At 44.0% G+C, this 21,501-nt stretch overlaps 2 protein-coding genes and 1 long non-coding RNA gene across 9 annotated transcripts in view; 2 read left to right on the top strand and 1 right to left on the bottom strand.

The window, feature by feature from the left end:
• Positions 1–2,244, top strand: part of LOC109968613 (uncharacterized) — a 9,545-nt gene extending 7,301 nt beyond the window's left edge. The window contains exons 3-6 of one of the 3 annotated variants that reach the window (XR_002276135.1): positions 461–583; positions 673–780; positions 1,203–1,280; positions 1,538–2,244. This is a non-coding gene — a long non-coding RNA (uncharacterized LOC109968613). Of the gene's footprint in view, positions 1–460; positions 584–672; positions 781–1,202 lie in introns of all 3 variants that reach the window. The other 2 variants (XR_002276133.1, XR_002276134.1) reach the window with 2 other exon arrangements.
• Positions 1–7,932, bottom strand: part of ptpn18 (protein tyrosine phosphatase non-receptor type 18) — a 23,909-nt gene extending 15,977 nt beyond the window's left edge. For 2 of the 3 annotated variants that reach the window (XM_020614996.1, XM_020614995.1), the window contains exons 1-6: positions 7,761–7,932; positions 3,810–3,918; positions 2,773–2,849; positions 2,236–2,331; positions 1,178–1,216; positions 666–734 (exon numbers count right to left, since the gene is read on the bottom strand). In XM_020614996.1, coding sequence (XP_020470652.1) covers positions 666–734; positions 1,178–1,216; positions 2,236–2,331; positions 2,773–2,849; positions 3,810–3,918; positions 7,761–7,832 — 462 coding nt within the window. In that variant the 5' untranslated portion in view covers positions 7,833–7,932. The remainder of the gene's footprint in view (positions 1–665; positions 735–1,177; positions 1,217–2,235; positions 2,332–2,772; positions 2,850–3,809; positions 3,919–7,760) is intronic. The other variant, XM_020614994.1, reaches the window with a different exon arrangement.
• Positions 7,933–9,096: 1,164 nt separating this feature from the next.
• The window catches only part of gripap1 (GRIP1 associated protein 1), a 31,016-nt gene continuing 18,611 nt past the window's right edge, over positions 9,097–21,501 (top strand). For 2 of the 3 annotated variants that reach the window (XM_020614991.1, XM_020614990.1), the window contains exons 1-14: positions 9,097–9,274; positions 11,115–11,181; positions 11,803–11,864; positions 12,058–12,084; positions 12,867–12,974; positions 13,391–13,553; positions 14,004–14,170; positions 14,685–14,724; positions 17,697–17,875; positions 18,330–18,377; positions 18,531–18,562; positions 18,760–18,807; positions 19,577–19,676; positions 20,128–20,205. In XM_020614991.1, the coding sequence (XP_020470647.1) occupies positions 9,227–9,274; positions 11,115–11,181; positions 11,803–11,864; positions 12,058–12,084; positions 12,867–12,974; positions 13,391–13,553; positions 14,004–14,170; positions 14,685–14,724; positions 17,697–17,875; positions 18,330–18,377; positions 18,531–18,562; positions 18,760–18,807; positions 19,577–19,676; positions 20,128–20,205 (1,167 nt within the window). In that variant the 5' untranslated portion in view covers positions 9,097–9,226. The remainder of the gene's footprint in view (positions 9,275–11,114; positions 11,182–11,802; positions 11,865–12,057; positions 12,085–12,866; positions 12,975–13,390; positions 13,554–14,003; positions 14,171–14,684; positions 14,725–17,696; positions 17,876–18,329; positions 18,378–18,530; positions 18,563–18,759; positions 18,808–19,576; positions 19,677–20,127; positions 20,206–21,501) is intronic. The other variant, XM_020614992.1, reaches the window with a different exon arrangement.

Here is a 21,501-nt window from a genome sequence, read left to right as displayed (position 1 = left end):
CCAAGAGCCGGGGTCTGTCGGAGGTTTCTTCCGTTAAAGGGAGTTTTTCCTCCCCACTGTCACCAAGTGCTTGCTCAAGGGGGATTTGTTGGGTTTTCCCTATGTAATAATATTGATAACAGTAAAGTCTAGACCTTACTTTGTAAAGTGTCCTGACATGACTTTTGTTGTGATTTGGCACTATACAAATAAAATTTGATTTGATTTATAGTCATAGTATTTGTCTTTGGTAGTTTTGTGTTTCTGCTCCAACTTGTAGCTGTTTTGTGTATTTTTGTGACTTTGTTTTGTGCGTTTGATCTAATTCTGTTATTTTGTGAGTCTTTTGAGTCATTTGGCATCGTTTTGTGGTCATTTGCTGACATTGCAGTACTGGATGTGTGGGTCTGTTTCTGGTTTATCTGAGTCAAGTCACTTGATTGACTTTCCAACAAGAACTGTTAACAGTCACTTCAAACAGGCTCCAGTTGAGGGACCCCTTTCAGCCCTCGGGCCCCTGGTGCATGAAACGCCGCCTCACTAGTCCACCATATACATGACAGGCGTTCTGAGCCTTTTAACCGTCTTGATACCCGTTTTACAGGTAAAATGTCTACTACATTTTGATGAGTTGAAACAATTGCTGGCAGTGAAACAGACTTTTGCATAGGTTTGTTTGTTCTTACGTTATAGACAGTGAAGGGTCCAAATGCAGCCGACTGGTGAACTGGGGCCCAGTAACACTCACACTTCTTCTACAGAGGACGAGACGTCACCACAGCTCGTGTTAACACAGACATGGTGAGAGAATTTTTTAGGAAAATACAAGAACAACATTTAAATATATGCACAAATACAGATTCATATGTGAACTCTGTACAAAATAAAGCCTGACTTATAATAAGTCCAAATTCTCACTCATAAATATCAGTGTTCCAGTTTATGACACACTGACCAAAATGAAGAAGTGCTAATAGAAAATGAAGACGTTTATATCAGGATTACAAGACTGTGAAAAGTCTGTGAAGTAGTTTTGAGATAGAATGAAAAGTTTGATTTTGTTTAAGTTCATTTGCTCATGTGTTTCTTTTCCTGGCAAAGTAAATGAATGAGCAGAAAGGTGAAAGTCAGTCGAGTGTCCTTGGACAGGCTGTGAATCAGCAGAAACACAGGAGGAGCTGGTTGTGACTGTGTTTACCTTTCCCATCTCGATCTCTCTGCAGGCCATGATCACCACCTGAAACACACACTGTCAGACGTTAGCCAGAGCCCGCTGGGCAGACAAGGAGCACTTCACCGAGGTGACTGATGGTTTGGCTTGGTCTGACTCATATTAAATCTGTTCAAAGTGACGTATGGTCCACAGCTGCTTTAACAACAGGAGCTGAAGCAGCCCTGACAGGAACGGTGACGTATTATTAACACAAAGAATATCACTTTGACATGGTTTGTCACGTTCATAGCAACATTTGTTAAATGTTATTGTATTTGTTTTGGAAGAAAGTTGTTAAAATGACTTTCAGTTTGATGAAAATGTCTTTGGCCGTGTCTGATGCAGGAACTTAGATCGTCTACGTGTTTGGAGACGTCGGCAGAGGGAAGGAGTTCTCTGAGGAATAAGAAACCGTGTCCATGTAACACCGTTTATCTGAGCATTAAACCGTGATAATGAAAATACTGGTGTACACTGCTCAGCTGGACACTAAGTAGGGGATAGTTCTGCAACTACAGTTTCTTATTCCAAAGTGTGTTTATGTGTATATTTATATTTATACACACACACAAACATAAGCAGCAAAGCTACATTGTTTAAAAGCTGCTGAATGAAGTTTATAGACATGTTTACACCAAGTTTAATCTGGATTTATTCAGTTTTTATCCACTGGAACCTTTTGACTTTTGGCTGTGATGTTTTTAAGTGTTGTTTATGTTGTTGTTGTTTATAAGTGTTTCACACAACTTAGTTTGTTCTGATGGCAGCTAAAAGAATAGATATGTGTTTTATGTTTTATGTATTTTAAATGTCAACACACGCGCATTTCTGTGATGCCCGTACAGTCCCCACCGCTGCAGGGTGTGAGGAACATGTCCCCGTCCCGTGTAAACAGTGACTGGACACGACTGACACTGGGAGAAAGCAAAGCGCACCGGACCACGTCAGCCTGCTGGACACAGGTGCAGGAAGCACCAGGCTGATGCTCGCTAAGCTCACCGGGCCAAAAACGGTTCCAGACTGACTGGTTTTGTGTGTCTGACCTTGACGTCATGCTGCCAAATCATCCTCCAGAAGTCGGTCAGGGTGGAGCTGAGTGGACCCTGGGAGGCGATGTACCTGAGCTCTGCTGATGCCCCCTGGAGGACAGACACCAGCATTACTTCCCTAGAATTTCTCCTTCAGGAGTAGTAAAGTCTGTTTATCTATCTATCTACTGTATCTCACAGCAGCATCACAAGCTGAAATAACACCTTCACATGAAAGAAACGTGTGCTTATCTCATGAAACTAAGTGCTAATCCAGCAGAGAACTGAAAACACACATAGCAGAGCATCATAGTAAAATCACCAGTGTACAGTGCAAAAGAAGAAGTTTGGGAAATAACCAGTATGTGCTGTGATGCTGAGGACTGAGTAATACCCAATGTGGTGCAACAGTCAGCTCTCGTGGACTGGTTCTACATTTTAGCATTAACATTAGTCACTTTATTTTGTTCATGAGTTGTATGAAGGTGGAATCGGGGCATGAGATGAGGACGCACAGGAGGAGGAACATGAAAGGAAAGAAGCAGCTGTCACCTTGATGAAGCTGGCGTTGATGTAGTCAGAGTCAGAGTCTGAGGTCACCAGAGTGAGCACCACCCGAGACTGGTCGTCTACACACACACACACACACACACACACACACACACACAGTATGTCCATCAGTACACCTGTAAAGGACAGTTTTGCAATGTTTCAAGTTTCAAACAGTCCGTTTGAGCACCGCTGCTCACACTGGTGGACAGATGTCACACACACGTGAACACAGATGCATCCAGCTGCATGAGAGCGATCTGATGCAGTGCTGTCAGCAGACAGTGCTAGCTGCAGCCTGAGTGTTGCCGCCAGGGGGCGCTATAGCACCAAACAGCAAGAGAAAGCCGAGCCACTTTGTTTTGGATCACTGCCACTCAGAATATTCAGCTGCTGCCTTTGGACTCTTCACATCTGCTAACGTCTTCGGTGCAGAAACGAACCAGTTGAGACTCACAGATGGCAACCTCAAATAGACAGACATGCAGTGACTGTGATGTCGCTGCGTTCTGAAAAGAGAGTGTGTGTCTGTGACTGGTGCACAAAACATACACGGAGGTGTGTGTGATGTTTGACTGTACATTTCACTTCGACAAGAGGAAGGGGTCCGGTGAGGAGGACCCTCTTCTCCTCAGATTAATGTGATCTCAGGAAATGTTCTCAACAGGATGAGTGTCAAACTGTGTCCTGTCCTCAGAAGGGCTGTCTTAGTCGGGACAGTATATTCTAAACGTGACCTGCAGTGAAATGAGGCAGTCCGAGTAACTGAAAACCAAGTGGATGTCAAACAAAGACTGGATTTCTGAATGTCCACTGTGAGCAGTGTACACATGACTCAGACTTGGAAAACTATGAACGTGTCCTTTAATTTACAGACATTTAAACTGTACCAATTTGTTTCACAGAGGGAAAAATGTTTCACTAATGATGTAAAAACAAATTCAACTTGCCCCAGCCAATGTCACTAAATGAATCAAAGGCCAGAGGTGATGGCTGGAAGGTGGAGAGAAGAGCTGAGAGAGAAGGTGGAGTGCACCTACATGGCAGGATGTCCTTGTATCTGTTCTTCTTAATGTTCTCCTTCAGAGCTCCGGCCTCCGTGGTCAAACTCAGGCCTCTCTTTAACACAGTGCTCTGTAAACGCATCAGCTGTCACACACACACACAAAGAGGTTATTGTTCATATAGTTGCACAGAAAGTGTGATGTGATAAAAACATGACAATCAAGGTTGTGATAGCAAAGGAAAGGTGGAATAAAGCTACGTTCACATCGCAGCTGAGGTTTTATCAAATGAACAACACTTGAACATGTTTGATTTCTGCAGAAATGTCATGAGACATGTCAAACGAACACTATAGGCAGTTGGCATCAGCACTCTGAGGATCCTGATCTGACTGTTTTACTGATGTTGAGTACTTCTGCCACTTCTGTGCAGTGAGAAACCACAGCATGCTCTCACCCTGCCAGCCCTCCTGTATGTGCCCTGCTTCCTGTTTCAGCCTCCACACGGAGCCTCGGTGCCTCTGAGCAAACATACAACAGGCTTCAGCCATGAGCTTATTTATATTCTTCTTGTGACGTTTGTTCGTATGAATGATCACAGATTCACCAAACTCTGAAGTGAGCAAACGTTTTGTCCGCGGGTACACGGCCCTGACACACACAGATCACTGAGGCCTGAGGTGGGGACACACAACACCTGTTAGTCAGAGACATTCAGCAGTGGTTTGAATCTACACATGAGAGTTAATGACACCAGGCTGAGCTCAGTCTGAGGCAAAGCTGCATCTCAGGTTGGTCTTTCAGTTGCCACATTTTCACTGAATGAGTCATTACAGCAACAGTGACAACGGGGATGCTGATATGGGTTAGTAGAGGAATGAGGAAGCAGGATTACTGACAAGCTGTGGACTCACCTTACAGCACACACACTGATAACAAACTGAATCTGCCTCCTGTGTTTCTCAGCACCCGGGCTGTCGCCCCTCAGGTAGCCCACAGGCCATGAAAACAAATATGTGCTGTGTTATCAAACTGAAAAACTTCCTCAGATTGTTATATGGTCTGAAATGTGACAGTTTGTAGGAAACAGGAAGTAAGAATTATGTAAATTGGGACAAAGTGAGCACACTGACACACAGACGGGGTCGGCCGACAGCAGAGGCAACACCTACATGTGTCAGCTGGTTTTAGACACAAACGTGCTGTTGGTTTGCTCCTGTGGTCAGACTGAAGCTGAGGAAACCTGCTCTCTGGGTTCTCACAATGAGAAGAGTTAGTTTAGCTTCTTAAAGGCTCAGTTCACACAAATCACAAAAACCACCTAAAGTTTTATTTGAACACACAGACAGCTTCTTTGCCCATGTCGCCCAGAGACAAGTAAAACAGGAGGACTCTGAGATGGACTCGGACCTCCGTCACCTCAGATCCCTTTGGTGGGTATCAAACATGGAGCTAACTCTTGACTGTGTTTCCACACTGTGAAATTTAAATTCAAGTTGAACCGTTGAAAGAAGCAGATGCTGATTATGGATGATTTCATAACTAAACATTTTTATTTCTGCAAAGGGTTTTATGGTGTTTCTTGTTGAAAATGTGCTATAATAATATACCTCAGCCTAATATGGGCTAATTAATACATGTTCCCACCTTATTTATGCATTTTACTTCTAATAAACATAAACCAGTCCAGATGTAAACATCAGTCCATGACTGAACACACACTAAGACCCGGATTCGAGCCCTTGTCCCAGGCCCAGGCAGAGTGTTACCATGTGGTCCTGCTGCCATGTCAGACATGTCAAAGTGCATAGAGACATGCGCGCTGGGTCTGACAGATGTCTGCCAACCAGCTGGGCTGAATGTGTGCATCATGGCTGTTGTTTGGCCCAGTAAGTCTGATCTGACACCTGACTGCACATCTGAATGCACGGTTACACCAAAAGGCCTAAGACACTCCTGGGTTCTGGTACCGAGTTTTTCAAATGCGCTTCAAGTTAGATTCAAAATCCAATGTCACATTTTAATGTTTAAAACTTTTTCAGTAACTTTTCCTGTAGCACATTAGCTGTTGGAGAAGAAACATGTTTTGTGAGCAGCACAGCTGGTTTGACTTTGGAGACAGCAGGTTGACTAAAGGTTTGTTCAATCCCAGTCCGAGGTGGGTCTTAGTAGTACAGTGTCTCACGGCACTGAGTGCTCAGAAACACTCCTCTGATTAACCGTGCATCTTATTTCTGCCCTGCGCTCTTCAACCACAGATGCATGTTCACAGCCTCTTGTCATGCAACTACAACCAAAGAGACGAGAGCGTGGCTGCTGCTTACGATGCTTCCCTTATTTTAGGACTGACTGTTGAGTTAGTAGTTGAAAACAAGATGATGGCTTACTGGTAATTTAACCCAAACTGTGTCAGTGTGCTAACTGTAAATATCTGTGACCAAAACAAGTTAAATCTACAACACGGTACAAAAATGAAGAGGCGTGACGGCGTTGACTGGTGCCACTATCTTCTGAAAAAGTAAAAACAGACCCAAACATCCTCTCCTGGAGCCAAGCCTGAACCTGAACTTTGTTTTCCTGTAAACGAAGTATGTTGCTGTTAGGGTGTAGCAGGGAGAGATGAGGGAAATGCAGCAAACCCTCAGGGTCATTAGTGATATCACCTTTAACAGCCTAAAAGTGAACTAATTATTATTCAGCTTTGTTCCTGCACCTGGCAGCAAATGTTCTGAAGCCCGCCACCGCTCCAGGCTTTGGACTCTGATACAGTCTGACACAGACTAGAATACGCTTAAGTTCATTTTCTGCAGCTCATTAAAGCCCAGGACTTGTCACATCGTCAACCGCTGTTAGAACCAGCGAGACAATGAGCATTAGGCCTACATTCTACTGTGACACTTGTCGAACAGCTATGTTGGACTCGAGAACCTCAGAGAAATCAAATCTACGTTTAGATGTTAGTGGTGTTTTAGACTCGGATCAGAGCGGGATGTTGTTTCAACAGGTGGTTTCGCTGAGGTGAACCTCTGTGTTTTTAAAGCCAAAGGGCATTATAGTGACATGCAAACATAATGATAGACCAAGACTGTACGGTGGTCGGCTAAAGAAAGGACGGGGCCAGTTAGACCAGTTCACACTGCTCATACGGTCTGAAAGGTGAAAGTTCAAGACTGTTTTGTTTGTTAAGTTGGTACAAGTTGGATGTTGAAAGCCTGATAAGTAAAAATAACAGGCTCACATATATATAATAGTTGTTTTAGCTAATGTAACATCCCAGTTTCCAAGAAATATATAATATCATAGTGAAAAGCCCAGAAGGGATTGTTTTGTTTAGGATGGGTTTTTTGTCTCAGAAAAAGAAACTCAACTGAGTGGCATCTTTTGCTCGCGAGTGTTTTTATGCTATAGTTTTATATCACATGCACATTGTCAGTTTGATCACTTTTTACAAAGTCGTTTGATCTACTCTTTCTGGGGAACTTTACCAAACTACATTTCTCTCTAGAGTAGTTTTGCTGTAGTTTAACTTCTTCCAGTGTGAAGTCATTGATCGTTTTCCAACAGTGTGTGTGCAGCAGGAAAACACTGATCCACAGTGGATGAGCAGACAAACACACACAAATGACAAGTAATGAAATTTAACAGACTACAACTTATAGACATTTGCATTCTGAGGAAGTGTGTGAGTACTTTACCATCAGCATCGACCTCAGCGCTAACCCCAGAATTACTCAAGACTTTGTGAGCTCTGAAATTCTTAAGGCATTTCTATTTAAATTTTACATTAAATATTGATCAGTCATATCAGTACATTGGTCTTAGAAATTCTCCGCAAGCCTCTGAACATGGAGAGCCTCAGTCCTAACAGAGAAACACTTGATTGTCTTAACCATAGCTTAAGGTAATTCCAGCCACTGAACCTAAATTTAAACCAGCCCGATGAAGGTGTGAAGCTACAGTGTGATGAGTAGGACAACAGACACTCACACTGTACTCGTGATCCAGAGTCCCAGTATCCTGGCTCCTCAGGGTGGACAGCAGAGAGGGCAGCAGCTCCATGTCACCTCAGATAACACGCAGCACAGGAGGCGACCTGCTCTGACTGCAACAGAGCTGTGACTGCAGCCTGCCCGGTCAAAAGTGAAACTGAGGCACAGCGCTCTCTCTGTGCCTCAGCCTCTCTCCTGTGCTCTTACTTCTCACTTTATCTCTGTGTTTCAGTTCTGTTTCCGTGTTGGTCTGTTAGTTGATAATTAACAGAAGATAATTTGACACCCTTCAGAGTGGACTGACAACAAGGAGGAAGTGTGAAGGAACGGAATGACATAACAAAATGTTCAGCACAGCAACTTGATTACTTAACTTTAATGTGCCAATGAGAGCGATGTCTCCTTCCTGAAGATGCCAGATTGATGGCACGTTTCCACACTGATTCCCCTTAATCACATCACCTGTGTTTGTGTCTGCATGTAGATATACTAGATGTGCAAGCATCAGCAGATTTACTCAAGGCATTCTATTAAAGATTTCACAACCTCACCCTCCAGTGGTGGAAAGTACATTTACTAGAGTACTGTAATTAGGTACAATTTTGAGGTATTTGTACCTAACATGAGTATTTTTATTTTGCCTTACTTTCCATTTCACTATACCTCAGCAGACTATGATGTAATTATACTGCACTACATTTGTCTGGCAGATGTAGTTACTTTTCAAAATAATATTATACATTAAATACAACAGCAAGGACATAAAAAACTAAAATACAAAGCTGGCTCAGCAATATATTTATTATAGAATTCACTGCAACATCAGAAATGCTGATTTATCCCAAATTTACTGGCTTCTTTAGGAACTCAGGCCTAATATTTGGCACCCTGTAATTAAAGGCAAGGCAAGTTTAATTATATAGCACATTTTCATAAAGGCAATTCAAAGTGCTTAACACAATGCACACAAACAGATATAACATTAAAATGCAATTAGATTAAAAAATTAAAAAAAATAGCCTGCACCTGTGTACTACAAGTCAACACATCTGCTTTGAAAATAGTCTGTTACTGAGTTATTGTATTGTATTGTATTGTCTCAGTTCTCCCAGAAAAAAACAATGTAACGATGAAAATAAGTGAAAGTTATGAGAAATTTTGTCAAAATATTGGCTTAGAGCATTTCATAAGCCTGCCTTAGAATATGGCATTGTTTTATTTATCATGTGTTTTAATTTATCCTGGCTAAATATTTTTTTCAGGGGCTTATAGAGGTTTCAAAGGTTTAAAGCAGACTGTCCCTGTGTTTCACGAGTTTTTAATCTAAGAGGGAGGCAGTGGTTCGTTCCTGGAAACAACGTCAGAGTGAGAGCTCTGTCCTGTCTCCTCCTCTGTGTCACTCTCTGTGCTAGCAGCTCCGTCTCCTCCGCTAGCTTAGCCTGCTAGCTAGCAGCCCAGGTAAACATGGCCATGTCGCAGGCTCTATCAGAGGAGGAGTTTCATCGGATGCAGGTAAGAAAAACACAATGACTGTTATTTAGGACTGCAGGGCTCACACACAGGTAGCTGTGAGTGAAGTGAAGAGCACCTGTCAGTACAGTAACCAGGTGCGGCATCACTGCAGGGGCGTTAGCTCACTGATGCTAACCGTTAACGGGTGGGAGCACCTAACGGTGTTCAGCGTTAGCTGGGGACGCTACCAATATAATAGCGCTAGGGAGGTGACGGTCTTTCTGAGCTCTGTTCTGTGTGATAATGAACTGAACGAAAAGTGTTTTAATTTGACAGTCGACCGGAGTATGCTAGCTCGATGTTGACAGCAGTTAGCTTAGCCTGCTTCTCTGGAATGGGCAAAAATAGTTTCATTTAGCTCTTTTGCTGCTAACCCTGCTTTAAAGGCTATCTGTGACTTAGCTGTGGTAGCATCCACGGGACACACACCCTGATGAGGGTCACGAGTTCTGAGTCAGGCTAACACACAGGCAGCGGTGGTGTTTTTTGTCGTTAAATGCCAAGTTCCAGCTTTAGCCACAAAAGCTTCGTGTACACAGTGTGTGTGACTGAATCATAGGACAGAGCAGAGGCAAAGCTGGCAGAACGACACCTGTTAGCATGCTAACTGCAGACACTGATGTGTTTACAGGAAGCTTTACTCCCAGATGCTAATTTATTGGATACACTTGGCAAAAAGTAAAGCAGCAGCCTTGCAGTTCAGTTTGTGTTGAAACAGTACAGAGGTGCTTATTCAACACTGTGGTCGTCGTGAAGGCTGTAGCTTGTGTTGGTGTTGAATCAGTCGCCAGCTTATTAGGTACAATTGGCTGTAATGCAGTGTAACCCAGCAGCACTGCACCTGAGTTTGTTTAACCCTGTGTTCACTATGCTGCTCCTGAGCTGCACTATAGGTTTGTTACACACTTACGACGTTTGCTTTAAAACAGTGGAAGCCCTTTTGAGTTCACTCGCAGGCTTTGTTCTTACATTCTACCTTCCTCAGTGTAGATGTGTTAACCAGACCCCATCGTCATTATTAAAGCCACCACATCTCTGCAGTTTTTGCCTGTAGATTGGTGCATTTGGCCCAGACCAGGGAAACATCCATGGTTCTCTCCTAGTGCTGGTCTGGCTTGTGTTCATACTGACCTTTACATAGAAACCAAGGGAGAGAAAAATGAAGCTGTACAGATGGACAGGTAACTCACTCATAGGACGGTTTGCATCTCTCATAAAGCATGTGGGGACACCGCATCCTCTGGCATTTTGGAGCTTCACCGGATGATTTACATAAACGTATCCATTGCTTGTATAGACTGATTATAAGATCAGGCCACAGTCAGTAGATTCCTGCTAAAATCACATTTCTGCTGTCATAAATTGTGTGTTTGCAGGTGGTCTCTGTGTGGTTATTTACTGTGCACCAGGGTGTCGGTGACAGCTATCACACCAGACCAAACACACCTGGGTTTTATCTGAACCCACCAAGTCAGGTGTGAAGGCTCTTAAAAATGTTAACATTAGAAATTACTACAGCACGTCAGGGTCATTTTGTTCCCAGAGGTGTGTGTGTGTGGAAACGTTGGGTAGAAAACCTACAAACTCAAGTCCCCACTCAGTGTTCGGGTGAAAATAACAACTTTACAAACTCAAGTCCCCACTCAGTGTTCAGGTGAAAATAACAACTTGCACACAAGACCAGAGCACCATCAGACCAGTGACATCACTGCCAGACGTGTTGTGAATAGTAGAGATTTGTTTATGTTTCATTTTGGTGATAAAGATGAGGTGACTGATAATGATGGAAGGTAATAATGTGTGTGTGTGTGTGTGTGTGCGTGCGTGTGCGTGCGCGCAGGCTCAGCTGTTGGAGCTGCGGACTCAGAACTATCAGCTGTCTGATGATCTCAGGAAGAACACGACAGGTAAGCCACCTCTCTGAGCTTCAGCCTTTTACTGACAATGATGTTTGGGTTGAAGTTGCCGTGCACTTTGCTTTTGTCCCACGTTTGGTAGATTTAGTTTTACTGTTTAATTTGTCGAGGGTAAGGGAATACAAAACAGATAAGACCGAATGCTGTCATACAACTAACAGACAATAAAGTGAAACGCACAAAGCCAAGCGCTGTGGCTGCCAAGCCAAACCTACAGCGTTACGTGCACGTACACCGGGTTGGATTACCAACCAGAGGAAATGTGGCGACTGCCTGTGACTTGTGTAGACTTCTGGTGTTTAATCAGATGAATGTTGTTTGGCCGTGTGATGACGAGCAGAGTAGACACACTGACCTTTAGTGAATATGCCTCGGTTTATTGGTTTATTCATGACATAAATAATTGATTAGTTTAAATCGTTTATGTTTCAAGCACCTGATTTACTCAGGTTAAAACACAGCTCCCTCAAACCACTCCAAAAAATCTAAATAATATTATGTACTTGATATGTATGTTGTTTTTCTAAACTGTTAATGACTAATTATTGATCAGTGATGTGGCTGTCGATCAGTAAAAGAAGAGGTCGGTTCTAATGATGTGTTATGTTTCAGAACTGAACGCTGTCCGTCAGAAGAATGTGGTTTTGGAACGAGATTTTGTCAAAGCACAGAAGGTAATAGTTCATTATTATTAATAAGTAACGTTTTCTAGAGTTTGTGTCGGTTTGTTTCATCTGAATGTGAAGCTTTGACTCCACAATGTTTTACATTCACTCAAAGTGACCTGTTTTTTGCTCTTATTGTTAATTTGCCAATGTTGTTAATTTTCATGTGTTTTGTGCTTTTTTGTTCTTTTTGTCCCCTCAGGCTCTAAATAAGAGTAAAAAAGCACAGGTGAGTACACAGGTGTTCGCTGATCAGCGCCCTCTGATGGTTTTCACCCGTCTACACGCACACAAACACACACAAACACACACACACACTTGATGTCTAATTATGTCTGTGCATGTCCTTATATAATGTTTTCACCCCTGTCATTTTCATATTTAGTTTGGAGTGTAAATTTTTCTCCATGCTGTAAGACAAATTTAAATATTTGTAACATAGCACATTGATCTAATGAATAACATGGGGAATGTTCATCCATCTCCATAAATGATTTCCTCCTAAGTGGAACGGTACCCTCTGGTTAAGAAGGGTTTGGGTTGGGCCAGAGGGTTCTGTCAGTCTCTCAGTGTCGTCCATTTCTTTTAAACTCATGTCTTAATATAGTCACTCTGATGTCGGTGAGTCGCTTCCTGCTCTGAGACCCTTTAAGTCTGTGAAATTACCTTGTTTACATTGAATAAGGCTGAGAATGAACCTGCTCCCGAGAAGGTTACGAGATTATGGACACGTTGCCATGACAACAAGTCCCCCTAGGCTTTTGAAGAACCAGTAGATCCGGGATCATGTGAAATGATCAACAGAGTTACCTGGCTGACCTGTTATTCTGTGTATGAAGAACACCCCCGTTTATTCCTCTGACTTACATAGTTGTTTCCTGGTTTGAAGTGTAAGTGTTATTCTGGTCCACACAGATTGCTACAGCGTTCGCTGTATTTTTGTGCAAAGACATTAAAGAAGATTATTTTTAAAGTGTATTGTGATATTGGTGGTGGTGGTGTTTTGTGTAGGAGGTGGATGCACTGCTGAGTGAGAACGAGATGCTTCAGGGGAAGCTCCACAGTCAGGAGGAAGACTTCAGGCTACAGAACAGCACGCTGATGACTGAGCTGTCCAAGGTAACCGTGGCTCTCTGTTACCTGGGCAGCAACACGTAACACAGAAAACTCATCAACAACAAAAAGAATCTATGACAATCTTCTGTGTTTGCATTAGCGTCTGGCCTCAGACGTGGCCAGCCAGACTAGGGAAGGCCAGACTAGGGAAGGCCAGACTAGGGAAGGCCAGACTAGGGAAGGCCAGACTAGGGAAGGCCAGACTAGGGAGGGCCAGACTAGGGGGGGCCAGACTAGGGAAGGCCGGACTAGGGGAGGCCAGACTAGGGGAGGCCAGACTAGGGGAGGCCAGACTAGGGAAGGCCAGACTAGGGAAGCCAGACTAGGGAAGGCCAAACTAGGGGAGGCCAGACTAGGGAAGCCAGACTAGGGAAGCCCTGCCTCCTGTTACAGTTACTGCTGTCATTGTCTGTATGCAGCTGTGTACACAGATTGAACAGCTGGAACAGGAGAACCACGGCCTGAAGGAAGGAGGAGGCGCCTCTCTGTCCAGCCCCCCTCCCAACCCTCCCCCCAGTCCTTCTGATGGAGAGCTGCTCCGCCTCCAGGCTGAGAACTCCACCCTCCAGAAGAAACTGAAAGGTGTGTTGTTAGAGGCTGCTCTGCTTGTTACGGGAAGCTCACTGAAATGACGGGCAGGTTGCAGATGTCACAGCTCACCATCAGCTGACAGGTGGCAGATTCAGTTTGTCTGCCTTTGCATGTTGGTAGTGATAATGCCCCGCTGTTTGCATTGGAGTGCAGCCACTATGGCCAGTTCAAAATATGTCTAACCCCAACACTTAACCCTCCTTTCATCTGTCAACTGTCTCTGTTAGTGCTCAGCTTTTATGTTTCTGGTATTTACAGATGAAATGATGTGTACACACATTTTAATTCCTCTGTGGATTTGTATGTTGGATTAATGTGTTGTTTTTTTAAGTTAAAAGGTGCCGGTAGAAGAAGCTCCTGCAGGTGTAGCACCTATGTAATACATAAACAGACTGAGCATCACGCAGCATGAGTCTGATCTGAACTGTGCCTCTTCTGCAGCTCTCCAGGAGCACTACGACAAAGAGCTGCAGAGACAGGCCGTCGCCCAGGGCAACCACGGTGCTACAGCGGAGCCCGACGGGTCAGCCAGCAGTGGTGCAGTCTCTGATGCCACAGGGAGAGGGGAGGAGCCAGCAGCAGAGGGAACCAATGAGAGACTGGAACAGGTGATTGACAGGAACATTTTATTCATGAGGACACACCCCACAGATGTAGCTCTGTCACAGTATTAAAGCTGCTGAGTGAATTGTTCACATACTTGGTTGTGCACTTTATTTGGAAGAGTCTCTCCACTGGAGAGCAGATTAGGGCCTCTCTGGCAGAAACAAAAATTCATGATAACACCTGAGGAGGTCACAGTATCGTTGATGTTGAATGCCGTCTCAGATGGTTTGTCGGCCAGACAGTCTCTGTGGGTTTGATCCAAACCTGCTGCTGACCTAACTTTGTACCCTGGCCACTTGCTCCACTGCAGCTTGTGGCTGTGTTAACATCTGAGGACAGGATATATGAGATATAGCCATGAGGCACATGCAAACACAAGTATATCTGTCCAGTTGAATTTGCAGCTGTGATGGTACAGTGATAACCACTGGATAACAACTGTGTGAACTTCTTTAACCATTCATGTAAACGTGTGTCTACATATGTAAATATGGAATCTGCTGTTTGTTTTGGCAGATGGAGGCTCAGCTGCAGCAGAGAGACAAACAATTACATGGTGAGTTTCTTTTTCTTCTTATGATGATGGCACCCCCTTTAAAAATCGCTCCTGTTCCTTCATGTGATGATCATGATTCAGTGGTTCACTGCTGTGAAATGTAAACAAAATGGAATGTGCTACTAATTTTAGTTGTAAAATAGGCTGATGTTAAATTAAACCTGAAGACAGTGTTGCTGCAAACATTTGTAATGATGAAGGGCTTTGGTTAGTGGTCGACTCCCTGACCAGGGAGCCGTGTGGATGTCACATGATGAGGAACAGGAGCGATCCTCCAGAAGGTCACAGGAATCTTGGCTTTCTGCTGTCGGGCCTTTATTCTCTTTAACCCTTCACCAAACACGCACTGTTCCCATGAGCTTTTAACTCACTTCTGTTCTCTCTCTTTTTTTTTATGAGAATGTGTCATTTGTCAGCATCAGTCAAGTCATTCATACATGTAAAATGTATAATTAGAATAATACAGCCAGTTTTTCCAGTTGATCTTTGTGAGATCAGTTGAAATATTGTGGTGTGGTTCTATATTGTTCTTACTCATCAAATCCCACTGATACTCAAACCACGATGTGTTAGTCTCTTTCAAAACATTCTGACGTCTCAGCTCAGAGACCGTTTGTGTATTTTTTTTTTTTTGCTAATTTCCTGAAACAGCTGCTCACCCTAGTTGGTATCAGACAAAGCGTGTTGGGGACTATTTTCAACCGCAGAAGAATCCGCATAGCAGGAAGGTGTATGTGGGACTGAGTCGGAGTAAACTCTGTTCATGGTGATGAAGAAACATGTCAGCCAGTGCAGCAGCATGGTCACTGGTGGATGTTAATGGCTTCTGGACACAGTGGATGGAGGACAACGATCGGGCTGTGATGCACACACTGGACTGGTAGTGGGAGACCTTTTCTGTGCTTCCACTATCTGAACCTAACGCGTACTTCCCTTAACCATCACCGAGCGTAGCCTCCGGGGTCGATGGCGACCATCCTGCTTTGTTTCTCCACTGTATTTTCTCTCTGTCGATCTCTGTTTAGAGGAGGGAGCCCCCCCCACGCAGTCAGCTGTGTATTTACACACGGTGCTTGTGATGCTAATGCTTGAGGTGTGAGGACGTGGACATTTAACCAATCACTGGCGACTGCTCTGCACGCACGCACCCCCTCCCCCGTCACAGTCCTGGTCCTTGGGTGGACATTTAACCTAGCTCCCAGAATGCACCTCCAAAACAGGTGCACCCTAGTGGAAACAACCGCGGAACCCGTGACGACTGTTACTCGGCGCGACACGTTTCAGTGGGTTCCTATATTGGAAAAACTCTTATTCCCTGTGGCTTTGGGCCTGCACATGGGATTCATTGATCAAAGGACAATATAGAACATCACCAGAGTAACGCTCTAACATGCACAGTGCACTAGCAAGCATCTCAGTCAACAGGCTTAATTTACTTATTTAGTACATCAGCTCACTAACAACCTCGTCAGATCCTTAAAGGACCAGACTGTTGGGTCAAAAACAGCCTGCAGAGACAATCTATTTCTTTTTTATTATGTTCATTCAGTCAACAAGGACAAAACGTTAAAATACTTTCAAGCCTGTTTTTCATTTAATCACATGACACTTAATGCAGACAAAGCTTTATTTAACATCAGTTCTTTGGTTTGTTTTTTATTTAGGCATTAAAATGTTTCACAGCCTAAAGCTGAAACAGGCATCTGATTGATCAGGTCAACAGAAAAGTGACAGCATCTTTAATTTTATTTATTTGTGTGAAAATCAAACCAAAACTAACAAGTTCAAACGATGGTAGAATATGTTTCAGACTCCTGTTTCCATCAGTCTGCCATTTGTTATTTTACCCTTAAACACAGAGCTTAGGTTCTTGCCTTCAGTGTCTGTGAACACGTCTTTCACAGAGTTGGTGAAACACTGACCTCTCTGCAGGCTGAGTTTCATAGAGTTGTGAAACTGAAGCTGCTTGGAAGGACTCGGTCTAAAAGCTGATGTGTAAAGTTCATGTGAAAATTGGCTCATACTAATAAATCGACCTGTGAACCCACCGGTTTGGCCCTTTATGGTGCTTCTTACTATAAATTCTCAAACACTGGCCTGTATTTGGTTCATCTGCTGAAAGTGCAGGCTGTTACAGGCATTTTATTTGAGAGTTTATGGTGAACCTGCAGCTTGTCTGTAAGCGCAGAGCAGCTGGCTGGCTCAGAGCAGACACACACTACGAGCCGATCAACTGAACCAGTTTCTGACGGAAGACCAGGCCTTTTCACCCTGATGTCCAAGATCAGGCTCCTAAATCAGATGTTTTCTGGAAAAGCTGCAAAGCCAAATTTAATTTCCACCTGACTGTGAAAATGATATTGTATTAACAGTTTTATAAAAGTAATTGATCTATGGTGGAATTCAGGGCTTTGGCTGTTGTTGTTTTTTAGTGTGAAAGTGCAGAAAAGTGAAGTGGCATCTGTTTTCGTACGGTTTATGGCTTCTGATGCAGTGACTGTCACTGATCTCCAGAGTGAACACTGCTCTGGTGTCAAGCTGCAGGCAGAGCTGGTGATAAGAAGGTAAAAATGGGACAACCTCCACTTAGGGTTGTACTGGAGAAGTTCCAGATTCAGACTGACTGAAATGGACCATCTGAGCTGTCTCCTACTGGAAGCTGTTATCAAACCTCTGCTCAGATTCTGAGTGTTACTGACTTGTTCTTTGATCAGATAGTTTCTGATTTAAATGTAATGAAATGGCTCCTTGTCAGCTGGACAAGCAAACTGAGCTGAAGGTGGAGGCACAGCACAGCTCAGATGAACCTGCTGTCAGTGGACGCACCCCAACACACCAGTACACTGCGTCCTTTCACAGCCACGTCTGATTGTGAGCTGGTCAAACCCAGAGGAAACCGTTCACACATCTTGTAGCGTGAGGAGCCTGTGTAGTGTGTGTCTGGCCTAACAGACTGCCCCTGCTGTGTGTAGCGCCCCCTTTAGGCCTGTCAGAGAAGAGCGTAGAGAAGATTGTAGCTAAGCAGGCAGCGCTAGGCTGGTCGGCTGCTCTCTGTCCAATAACTCACTGCTTTGGACCAGAGCTGGAGATGGCACTGAACACCGAGCAGGAGGAGAAGAGGCTGCTGAGGGAGCAGATCCAAAACCTTGAGGTACGCGTGCACCCACACACGCACACTGAGCAGCACAGCAGACAGTCTGCAGCTGGAAAACAAATTCTGAAGTGGCACAAAAACAAGCCACCTTAATTCTTCTTGGACCTAATGGATTGAATTGTCAGATTTCACAGAGTCATTACTGAGTGTGGGACACAGAAAACAGTTTTCATTGTTTTATGTCTTTTTTACAATGACTGTGTGCAGCTTGCCATGTTCAGATTCAATCATTTATCCTGGATTCTTCTTGGACCTAATGGATTGAATTCTCAGATTTCACAGAGTCGTTACTGAGTGTGGGACACAGAAACAGCTGTAAACTTAGGGGAAACACTGTACTGGGTTGAATTAGACTATACAGGTGTACCCAATAAAGTGGACAGTGAGTGAGTGTGTCTTCTATCGACTTGTCTCTGAGGCTGTGCTAAACATGTCTCCTGTCTGCTCGCAGGTGTCCAAACAGGCCGAAGTCACCAAACTGCAGGAGGAGATAACAAAGGTAAACTGGATCAGTGTGAAGCCTAACAGGTCACCTCACTGATTGATTACTGAACAGCTGTTGGCTGATCAGAACTGATCAGAACCATGACTGGTAGCAGTGTGAAATCAGAGTGATTAACTGAGATGTCCTGTCTGTGTGTGCCTCCTGCAGCTGTCTGACAAGTTAAAGAAGAAGCAGGAGAGGTGAGATCTCTGCACTACACACTGTAGACACTCCCTTTAACCTCCCCCAGGGCGGAGGCCCAGTAAAGAACATCTGTAACATCTGTCAGGCTGAAGAGCAGGCCCAGTGGTGTGAAGCTCGTGGTGATCTGTTCATGTCAGCTGAACTTTACACAGACCACAGTGGAGTGACCAGGCATGTCTTTGTCTCTGTGCAGTTTTCAGCGTCTGCAGGGAGAGAAGGAGGCTCTGTACAACGACAGCAGGTCAGCACTGCAGTTCCACTACTGTTCTACACTGACCTCTACTGCTCCTGCTAATCTTACTGCTACTTCTTCCACTTTCTAACACTGTTAATGCTGATGATGCTGCTTCTAATACTTCACATACTACAACTGTCACTGCCAGGGGTGGAATGTAACTAACTACATTTGCTCAAGTGCTGTACTTCCTTCTGTGTTTATCTTCTATTTTATACTTCTACTCCACTACAGTTAGTCTCTGTACTGAAAACATGATAGTTACAAGTTACTTTGCACATTCGGCTTATTAATGCAACATATAAGTCACTAATAAATGATGTGTTATTGTAGATTAGGATACCCAGCAGTATAGAAAGTATACGCCTCCTTCACCATTTGCAACGTTGCTTACACAGCTTTTCGTCCAGTAATATATGTTATTGAGAAGTGCACAATGAGTGCTTTTACTGTTGGTACAGTAACTATGTCTAAGTAAGAATGTAATGCATAACCTTTTACACTGTGGTATTACTACTTCTACTTAAGTAACAGAACAGAGTACTTCACTAACGATTACTGCCATCTGCCCTGTTTCATTTCTAATGCGACTATTAATACTGCTGATACAACTACAGCTGCTCTCTTCTGCTGTAGGTACTACTGCCATTTTTACTCCTCTTACTGCAGTTTGTACATCTACCACGCTCTGATGTTTCACAGGTTACGTCTGTTACTACTTTACAGCTGCTTTTACCAACAGTTCTGTTCCAGTGCAGTGTTTGTGTCTCTACAGGACAAAAATCGATGAGATCAACCAGAGGAAAGAGGAGGAGCTGAAGGTCATGAACGTCCGCATCCAGAAACTGCAGTCTGACCTCCAGGCAGCCAATCAGGTCAGACCAGACACAGCAGAACTTCCTTAGCATGACAACAATGTTGTCTCTCCCTAGGTTCATTATAACTTGCTCCTGACAGCAAGGTAATCTCCTCTTTACCTGCCTCAGGTGTAACCACAGTCTCCGACTTCCCCTCCATGCAAAAATCTTAGTTCTTATTGTTATGCCCCAGACATGTCAGCCCTGTACGGCCTGGTGCATGTTCAGGTTCATCACTACCAGGGTCGTGTCACATCCCACTGCTGAAGGGGACGGATGTACGAACAAAATGTGTGACGCCACAACATCTGAAAGACATTTTCAGAGGTTTATTGAACTTTTTGGTGAAGAAACTGTGTTAGACTTTATATTTTCCATAGCAGAGTATTTTTTATCCCTTAACACTTCTCTGGGGGAAGCTCAAGCTTTGTTAAAATCCAAAGTGACTGACCTGTATTTGTATTTTTAGATGACAGCCGAGCTGAGAGAGCAACTGCAGAGCAAAGAGAAGGAACATGAACTGGCTCTGCACACTCTGAAAGACCAGGTAACACACACACAAACTTCATGAGGAGTGAAACACTGATGTGTTAAAATAAGGACAAAAGAAAGGAGTAGAGGCAGCGAGGAGAAGGTGGAGCCACAGACCTTTAGCACTGGAGAGGTGGAGGATGAGAGGGAGTGGTGGTTAGTGCGACGGAGGGCAAGGAGAGTGAACAATGAGCCACTTGTTGGTGCTTGATGTTTATATGACATGGCCTTATGGAGCGTGAACCCGTGAGCCTGAGCTACACACACAAAAGTCAAAATCCAAAGGTTTTTAGTCCTTAACAAATCTGAAGCAGTCTTAAATATGATTGTCATTGGTCTTCAAATTGATTCTGTAATGTTGTGTTTTTGTGAAAATGTTGATGCGACACAGTAGCCCCGCCTCTCTTTCTCTAGAGAACATTCAGCGAGCGCATTGTGCTGTGCAAGGTAACGCAGCATCTTCCATCGGTGGCTGTTTGTGTTACTGTTATCGACCTAATATGGGGACATGCAGGTTTAGTGAGACCTGAACTGACAACACTCCGTATTTGGCTGAAGCCTGTTAAACACAAGTCAGAAAAACACACACAGCTGTTAGACGCCTCCAGCAGACGCTGCCATCCAACAGTGTTATTGTGTGTTAACATGGGGAGCGTCACCAAGGCCCCAGCACCACCCGCTCTGCCCCGACTCCTGCAGCACCGCTAAGCGACCTCCAGACATGGTCCAGGTCTACACCTACAGTAAACACTGAGGTGCTGCCAACTTTACACACTGTGGCTACTTGAACCGATCATTCATATTCAACATGAAGACTCAGCTGATCGTCCTTCGAACCTTTGTGCCAGTGTGCATCTTAAATGGCACTGAGAAGTCTTAGTCTTTAAGAGACTGTCGACAGTGAATCACATGAAAATAGACTGATCTCTTCTTCAGTAAACAAACAAAACTGCATCCCAGCCAACATCTGGTGAGGAGTGAGACAAACAGCTGGCTGGTAAAATCATCAGTTCATGACTGGCAGACAGGACACAGCTGTGTGATCGGCCACGTCCATGTTTAAAGTTGTCTTCTTAACTTGGCGGTCTTACACACAGTGAAACCGCAGAGGGACTGTACACGTGTGTTCACTCTCCTGATCTTAGTCGTCATCACTGTTTGAATGCAGCCAAATCCTTGCTGTTATTGTTCTGATTCACATATTGTTCTGTTCCTGTTGCCAGATGGCTGTAATGGAACCAGCAGTCATTCCCAAGCTGCTGCTGATAAAATCATTTTTTATAATCGCAGCATTGCCTGAGAAAATCTACAT

Source organism: Monopterus albus, unplaced genomic scaffold, assembly GCF_001952655.1.
Source record: "Monopterus albus unplaced genomic scaffold, M_albus_1.0 scaffold155.1, whole genome shotgun sequence".
In the NCBI taxonomy this organism is placed as follows: domain Eukaryota; kingdom Metazoa; phylum Chordata; class Actinopteri; order Synbranchiformes; family Synbranchidae; genus Monopterus; species Monopterus albus.
Note: the sequence above shows the minus strand (reverse complement) of the source record. Positions and strands in the feature narration are given on the sequence as shown.